Source organism: Aptenodytes forsteri, unplaced genomic scaffold (genome assembly GCF_000699145.1).
Source record: "Aptenodytes forsteri isolate BGI_AS27 unplaced genomic scaffold, ASM69914v1 Scaffold76, whole genome shotgun sequence".
Classification (NCBI taxonomy): Eukaryota; Metazoa; Chordata; class Aves; order Sphenisciformes; family Spheniscidae; genus Aptenodytes; species Aptenodytes forsteri.
The window spans coordinates 3,131,073-3,139,720 of record NW_008794444.1 but is presented as its reverse complement, the minus strand read 5'-3'; the positions used below and the strand labels follow the sequence as shown (position 1 = coordinate 3,139,720).

The 8,648-nt window shown below is 44.5% G+C and overlaps 1 protein-coding gene across 2 annotated transcripts in view; it reads right to left on the bottom strand.

The window, feature by feature from the left end:
- NIN (ninein) overlaps positions 1-8,648 on the bottom strand; it is a 58,489-nt gene that overhangs the window by 15,627 nt on the left and 34,214 nt on the right. For both annotated transcript variants that reach the window (XM_009289854.2, XM_009289855.2), the window contains exons 16-21: positions 7,515-8,041; positions 4,685-6,760; positions 3,364-3,489; positions 2,653-2,722; positions 1,469-1,684; positions 961-1,074 (exon numbers count right to left, since the gene is read on the bottom strand). In XM_009289854.2, the coding sequence (XP_009288129.1) occupies positions 961-1,074; positions 1,469-1,684; positions 2,653-2,722; positions 3,364-3,489; positions 4,685-6,760; positions 7,515-8,041 (3,129 nt within the window). The remainder of the gene's footprint in view (positions 1-960; positions 1,075-1,468; positions 1,685-2,652; positions 2,723-3,363; positions 3,490-4,684; positions 6,761-7,514; positions 8,042-8,648) is intronic.

Here is an 8,648-nt window from a genome sequence, read left to right as displayed (position 1 = left end):
TTCTCCTCACATCCAATCTAAACCTCCCCTGGCGCAACTTGAGGCCGTTTCCTCTCGTCCTATCCTAATTGCCCTGTGATCCCTTGGATTTGCTTTAGGGCTGGTCTTTTCCCTGCCTCTTCTGTGAAAAAGGGGTGGGGTGGGGGAACCAACTGTACTGCTGACTTCTGATCCTCTTCCCATCTGACCCAGTGCTTTAGCTTAACGCTCTGCCTTCTCCTGGGCTGTTCTGTCTTTGCTCACTCAATCTTCCGTCTTTAGTTACACTCAAGCCACGATCCACTCTTTACTGAATAGGCCTCATCTGCTTTTGCTTTTTAAGACCATTATCTATCCTAAGCATTGGGTGCGTCAAATGAGTGCTTTACACCGTAAAGAAAATTACTTTGTGGAGCCCTAATCAGGAGAGCTAACTCGTTTGTAGCCTTCATGATCTATGTTTATTAGCATATATTCACAGCCAATTGAGCCATGCTTATACAGGCGATAACCAAGCCCTGAGGATAATTTCCTGGAGAAGTTGTGAGGCGTCAAAGTCTCCAGATAAGTTTAGCAATAGGAATTCTCTCCGAGAGGACATGCTGGAAGAGACCAGTCCTTAAAACGGAGCTATATGGGTATCACCAGTTACACAGGAAAATGTTCCCCTGCCTATCCCGTCTGCACAAACTACAAGAGCCCTGTCTATTCCTTAATTAGAGCTTTAAATCTTTGTCTTCATTGTCAAAGCCTGTCTTTGTAGAATCACTACTCTGGAAGACCTTTTGGCAAAGGCTAAGTGAAACCAACCTTATTTGAACAATTGTGCGTTGTACCCGGAGACTGTTTCAAGAGGATTTATATTCCCCTACTGTTATGACCTTTCTTTAAAGAAATTAACTATTTCCAACTCGGGCAAAAGAGCAGGGCACGTTAAGAGACAGCCAGCATTACCTGATGGCACTCAAGAGGATGCCATACCTGTTTTGACTTCTCAAGTTCCTGCTTGAGGATGTGGTTCTCCTGCTCCAGTATATGAGCTTGAACCTTCATTTTTGACAGCTCCACCTCCAAGGAAGACACCATATTTGATGACTGCAAAAAGTAAAAGGCTCAGATTTCAACTTAGGAGACGGGCAGAGTAACGAAGGTTAGCCAGAGGATGCTGCAGCCAGTGACATGGGTTAGAGCTGGGATGGCACTGGACTGAACAGAACAGGCATGCTGGAAAACGCAGGTAAGTATTTAGCATCACTAAGCTCCATTTTCGAGACAAGCCTGCACACTTCTACCTCCCTGCTTTTGGCTGCTGCCACGCTTTCCTTCCCCCCCCACTGCTGCATGCATGTACGTTTGCAGCTGGTACTTGGGGGAAGTTCAGCTTTGAAAGACCACGCACAGCTCAAGAAAGGGATGCTAATTCCACAGCACCTGTGCATTCCTTAGAGTTCAGTTGTTTCATACCGTTAGAGAGAGCATAATCCCGTACCTTTACTTTGGAGTCTTCCAGTTCCTCTTTCAGGACCAGTCTCTCCTTCTCCCATTCTTCCAGGGTGCATTTTCCCGCTTCCCTTTCCTTTTGCTTGAGCACCCTTGCCAGCTGTTGATTAAGATCCTGCACATCTGCTTGATTTTTGGAGTTCCTCTGGCTAAGTTCTGTATTTTCAGAGTCCAGCTGCTGGTTTCTGGTCTTCAGATCTACTACCTGAATCGGGACAGCAGTGTCAGTTATGACTGCTTTTACAGCGGGGATGAGATTTTTTAAGTCATTCCCTTTCTATTAAGATGACTAAAAAACCTGACAAGTGTCACTCCAATTCAGTGGTGACTCTGAACGGTGGGGCACAGCTGTTGACCGTACTCTGTGTAACAGTCACGACCCCAGTAGCACTGCTTGCTTTATTTCCCTATAGCGATTTAACTTGCTCCTAATTTGGCCCTAATTTTAGGCCAAATCAAGTAGAACCGTATTTAGGAGTAGGATGGCCTGTTGCATGCACGGTCAGCCTCAGAAACTGTTTATTTCTCATAATTGGCCTCAGTTATATCAGTTATGATATCAGTCCCCTGGCACACCACTCTTCCTCCTTCCCTTTGCCATGCTGATGTATATTTTGAGGGTTATGCTGGTGAGCTAGTAGATTATTCTGAGCAAGTAGACTTTTACTAAGCAACACTACGAGGGACATGAATGTAAGAGCTACTTAAACCTTCTGCTTTGCCTCGCGTAACAAACCACCCTTGAAATAAAAGTAGCAGTCTCATGGATACGAGCAAAGGGTCACAGCTGGCAGCATTCCTAGACCCAGCTAGCTGGGAAATAAGTAGAGGCTGAGTCACATAACCTCGGTTTCCCATGGGCGACTGCAGAGCATTACCCACAAAGACTACAAAAGAAAGATTTTAACTTTATATTTCTATTAAATAAACTTTCCAAGTTGACTATGGAAAGCGCTCTCAAGTCTGTAAGCTAGATAGTCACAGTAGCGTTGCAGTTGTCTTCCGATCACGTCAAACAAGCCTCATCTCAATCCCAAAGAGTTAACGAGAACAGTTATCAAACAGTTTAAACGTATATAATGGTCATTTTCTACTGCCTTTGTGACCATCTAAGGAACAGCTCTTATGCAGTGATGACTTCTACAGAGAAGGTTCTGGGCTCAGTCCGTATACCTGCTTTTTCAGGTTGTCCACCATCTTCTGTACAGCCACTTTCTCCTTTCTCACAGCCTCTATCTTTTGCCTAAGGAAGAAATGAAAGCTCGTTAACATTAGGGTCACTTGTTAATATACACGCCTACAAGAACGGGCTGGGTTTTGACATCACCAGAAGTGGTAATTCTGGATATTTATTTATTGCTTAGCATCACTGTTTTGCATAGGCTTGGCAAGTGCTCAGTTCCTCAAAGCACCCCATGTAGTTCTTTTCTAGAAGGGAAGAATACTCCCAGCATCACGGATGGTTATCTGCTTGCAAAAGACCAAATCACCGAAATACTCCGTCACACCGTACCTCTTCCTGCCTTTTCTAAGGCTACACCAGCCCAACAAGCTCTGCCTTTGCTGAAGCACAAAGAACTGCATCAGGTCAGCTCGTAAGTAGGTCCTGTGCTCGTATGTGTTACTGGGTCATCTGAACTCCTACAGTTAAGCCCCTGCTTTGGCCCTGGGAATGGGCAGGACAAGCTGGGGCAGGCGAAAAGGACGAGGAACAGCCTGTCAGCCAGCTGGATTTCCAATGGCACCAAGAAATAAGCCCGTTTCAAATTTTGTAGAATATTTAACACGTGAAGGAGCTTTGAGAGAAGGGATATAACCATCGTGTCTGCACCGCAGCGAGAGCCTGAAGGCATACACACGGTACGCGCCCCATTGAATTCTTACCACATTTCTTCTCGGGATCCATTTAGCTCCCTCAGTTTCAGGCTGGAAGCACAGCCTTCCTCATTTAATAAAGTCACTTCGTTTTTTAGAATGGCATTTTCTTCTCTGAGCTTCTCGGCTTCACATCTGTGGCAGAGACATGAGACAAGTGAAAACTGTTTCCGTATATCAGCTGAGCCCACAGGGAGAAAAATTACTAAAAGCCTAAGCTACCTGTAATATTTCAAAACAAAGCTACCATTGACTTGTTTTATGTGTGAACGGTATACGGATTTTACGTTTCATTTAGTAAGAGTGCTTCCCAGATCACTGAAAAAGGGGCTTTTTGTGCATGTTTTTGTACAGCTGAAGTTAGTTAAACTCTAAGATACCTAGTAAAAGTTTCACAGTAATATTGTACTATACCTTTCAGTCCTTAAGTTACAAATAACATAACTTTAAACAGCTTAACACCACAATATGCAGATTGCTGGGAGAGCGAGCTGTTTCTGGAGTCCAGTATGCTGGGAACAGCAGCGTTGGAAAATGCCTTTGCTGTCCTGAGGCAACTGTAAAGAAATAACTTTGCCATGGTGTAATACCCGAAAGAACAATTTCCTGCAGGAAGCTGGTGCTGGACAATAATTAAGCCACTTGTAGCCACTTTATGGCCTCCAAAAAAATCCTTGCTGAAATACAGCCGTTAAAAACAAGCAGGTAAAACCTATTATAGTCTCTGTGTTATAGTAGTATTTACCGTATCACGCACTTGATGGATTCCTAACACTAAGGGCTCCTGCTGGGAAAAAAGTTACCGTAATTCTTTAGTATTAACTTAAATATTTAAGGAAAAACAGAAGCACCTTCAGCATTCCAAGCAACATTCAGCACTAGAAGGGAGCAAACCAAGTGACGAAGCGATATTAGTAAAAGCTAAAAGCATTCTGGAAGTGTTACCATAGCATTTTGGACATAAAAATACAGGGGTTTCTGATGTACCGTAAACTACACACGGCGAAGGTGACTACATCCACACACAGGACAGCTGGCAGGTTGCTCCTGTTTTACCATTCATGTTAGGTCACGGTCAGAGAGGAGTAAGTCACACACATTTATTTCAACCGTCGTTATCCACGATTAATCAGCCTGCTTGCTAGCAGTTAGAGTCCAAGGCACTGTTTTCTAATCAAAGTTAAACTACAGTGGTTAATGCAGCAACCGACTGGCAGGCAGGCAGGCGGCTACGGAGCGATGAGTGGGACGCTAGGTTAGTTTCTAAGCGGCACATTTGATTACTGCGGGGCCGGCACGTTTCCCACAAAGTTTTGCAAGTGTACGTTACCTCAGAAGATCAACTTTTTGCTGCAGCTCAGTGCACGTGCTTTGCAAGCCGTGCGTCACTGTATTCCTCTCCTCTCTCTCTTCGTGGAAATGCACGTCGTTTGGCTTAACCGGAGCAGCAGCTTTCTCCTTCAGCTTTCTGTTCGGCTCTTGCGGCTCCCTCTTTTCCGCTGACATTTCTTTCACCACGCTGTTGCTTTGGGCATGCTTGTCTTGCTGACCTGTAAATGCGGCGGCATGTTCTTCCAGCTTCCCAAGCTGGCATCGCAGTCTTAACTTGTCACCGTGCGCATCTACGTTTCCTTGTGCGTCTTGTTCTTGGACACCTTCCAATTCTTTAACTTTTTGGAGGAGCTGTGTGTTTTCCTCTCTGAGCTTAATACCTTCCAGTTTACTTTCTTCTAGCTTGCAATGAAGGCTTCTCAGCTTACGCAGGCTGTCTTCTAGTGCACTGTTTTTTTCAACTAACTTTGTAATTTCGGATTTCAGATCCTCATTTTCTACCTGAATTTCTTCTTGTAGTGACAGAAGTTTAGCCTGTGCCATCGATCTGTCTTCTAACTCTTCGACCCTTTTCCAAAGCTGAGCTATTACGCTTTTCAGGTTGCCATTTGGTGACCCAGGAGCATGATCAAGCTGGAGAGAGGCTTCACTCAGTTCTTCAGCCTTCTCAAGCTCAACCTGCAGCTTCAAAGCATCAGAAACAAACCCTTTACTTTTGGGAGCTATTCTGTGATTTAGCAGATGAACCTTCTGCTGTTTAACATCCTTGCGTAGCATTTTTGGTCTGGGAACTCTCTCAAGAGTTTTCTTGAGATCTCTCTTTTTTTGCAGCAGAGGCACCCAAGAAAGGAGCTCTTGATTCGTGTCACAACCCTGATTGCCATCAGCGTCCAGCGCTGCTTTACTTCCTTGCATCTGACACACCCGCACCTTGAGCGCGTGGCCGCCTGCTCCGGCTTTGACACACGCTTTCTCCAAATCCGAATCAATCTCAGTCATTTCTTCCAGGTCTGTAGCATCAGCCTCCGCGAGCGGAAGGACATTCGAATCTGTTCCCTTGTCTGCATCTTTACAGTCGCCGGGCAACCCTTCAAAACTGGGATCCATTTCATCTGGCAGCTGAGATCGTTCGGAGCCAGAGTCGGAGCAGCCAGGACTGGGGGATCGTGCGGGCTCCCGCTCCGCAGCTTGCAACCTGTGCTGCAGCCTGACGATCTCGGCAGCCATTCTGACGTTTTCCTTCACAGCTTGCTCGTGCACTTTCTGCAGATTGAGGAGGACATCCGCATCATCTCCCAGAGGCGCCATACCAGAGAAAGAAGCAATCTTGCTCTTTGCTTTTGCATACTCGTTTTCCAGGACCCTATAATGGTTTTGTAGTGCGGAAAAACTATGGGCCTCCCACTGCAGTTTCTGGATTTTCCCTTGAAGGTTTGAGATTTCCAAACTCATCTCGGCCTTTTCTGTTTCTGCTCTTACACAAATGTCTTTGTTTAAACTCTCCAAAGCAAGAAGTTTGGAATTGAGTTCTTCTTTCTCTCGCTTATATTCACTATCAAGCCTCTCCAGCTTTTGCCTAACCAGCTTCCCATCTTCCTCCACCACGGATATATGCTCCTCTTTGTTCCTTAGCTCTTTTTCGTGGTCATTTTGGAGTTGTGTTATTTTATCATTCAGCTTTTTCTCTTGCTTCTCAGCAGCATTCCTCAGGTCTCGCAGCTCCTTCTGAAGTTGCTCTCTCTCACACACAAGCTTGTTCACTTCTTCCTTGAAGTTTTTCTCCAGGAGATCTTTCTCCTGGGTCAGGGCAGAAGAAACAGCCTTTTCATTTGCCAGACTTTCCTTCAGTTGCTCATGAGCTTCAGCAACCTCCTGGGTGATTTCATCCTTTTCAAACTCCCACTGAGATTTCTCCTCTCTTTGCTGTTCGGCAAGTTCATGCAACTCTCGCTGGTAACGCCCTTCCAGATTTTGGATCATTTCTTCGTATTTATTCACAAGTGTGTGTGTCTCGACAGAAAACTGAGTTTCTGCATGAGATGCTCTTCTGTTATAGTCACTTTCCATTTTTTTCCTAAACATGGTTAACATAAGATATTACTAAACTCTGGCCTAACTCAGAAAGAGATTCAAATGGCTTTTTAGGCTGAATAAAACAAGCTGAAAAATTACTTTTTCACTGAGTTTTAGATGAAGTACTATTTGACAGGTGTTTCTGAGAGCCAAAGTTAAATTTGAGGCAATTTGCTGAAACTTCAAAAATAAAAATCTAATCGCCTTGGGAAAGTGTAACTCATGAAATGTCCTCAGAAAAGGTTTCGTGTACAAGATATGCCCTTCTGTACTTGCGATCAGATTTGTGGGGGCAGATGTTCTTACCCCCGTCTCTCCCTGTCACCCCAGGATGGTTTCAGTTTCTTTTGACACTCGATCTTGGCTAAATGCATTTACCAGCCATCCCTTTACTTCTTCAGAAAAGGACAACTCTGAAAACCCAAATGCTTTAAAAGTACAAAGCAGGGATTTGTAAAAAGCACAGGGATCCTGAACAGAGCTCAACTTAATCACGTCTGGTTATGCTTTAACACTATTGTTGCCTCTGGGTGAGCTAAAAATCGATATAAATATCTGCTTGAGAAAGGTCAGAAGAAAAAGCCCCCGGATAGCAGCCCAGCGTTCTGGAATAGAACAGGTAGCAGCGCTGTACAATTAGTACCCTTGAATTAAGCATCAGGAGTCATTTCTGCGCTAGGTTCACCTTGGTCACCGCGCCAAGCCATCAAGGTCAGCATACACCGCTACCGTCCCCCGCCAGTGGGGACACTCACCTTTCCTCCTCCAGGTCCTGCTCGTGCCTCCTCAGCAGCTCTTGTCGGAGCTCTTCCTTCTCCAGGGCATGCACCTCTGCCATCCTTTTTAGCTGCTCATGAAAGCCACGTTCCAGCTCTCCCTTCTCTTCCTGCAGCGTCTGCACTAAAACTCTCATCTTTTCTTCCACCCAGACACCGTTTTGTATCAGTTCTTCCCGTTCTTGACTAAACTTCTCGTTTACCTGCTCCAGTCTGGCTCTAACGTCTTCTTCGTGCTCCTGCCTCAATAGTTCTTGCAAATTGGCTTTTTCCTCATCGAAACTCATTTTTAATTTGTTTTTCTCATCGTTATGTTTATAGTCCAGCTTTTCTTGCTGTTCTCTGAGCAGTGCTGCCTCTCCTTGCAGCTCTGCAATTTGATTTTTAAGGCCAGTTATTTGCTTTTCCATGACATGCATCTCTTCAGTATACTTCTTCCTCATATGCTCTTGCTCCTTTTCACAGTGGATTTTTGTCTCACCTAGCTGCTTTTCATAATGGCTCACCTACAAAAAGGAAAACAGATTGGATTGGTTCATTTTCTACAGAACGTTCTACGGAGATGTCTTCTCAACATTTCTGTATTATATATTTCCATATATTCTACAGAATATTTTGATTTACACATTAGCATCTTCTATCGATTTCCCCTGCAAAGAACGCTAAAGTGCTCAGCTTAATTGCGTACTGGGATAAAGATGATTATTATGTAGAAGCCAGTGAAATTCATGCTTTTCCATTAAGCAAATTTGTGAAAAAAGGAGAAGCCACCAGCAGCTTTTAAGTCCTAAGTCAGTTTTGCAAATTGCAAGCGGACTCTTTATTTCACTGATCGCTTTTTCAAAACCTTCCCCAAATTAATAGGCAGATGAGGCTTTTTTTTCTTCCTTTTTTTACACAAGTGACATGAGACAAACTCTTAAGGAAAAGTAATGATTTTGGGGTAATATTTTATCAGTCCCCTTTTCCCACTCCCATCCCAGCTTCGTCACGACGCAGTTTCAGCGTACCTGTGTTATGCCATACGTGAAATGAATGGATTATAGTTATAATCGTATAACCACCTCTCATCTGGAGGCGGGCACTGGTCTGACAGATGCAGTGGAAGCCTGA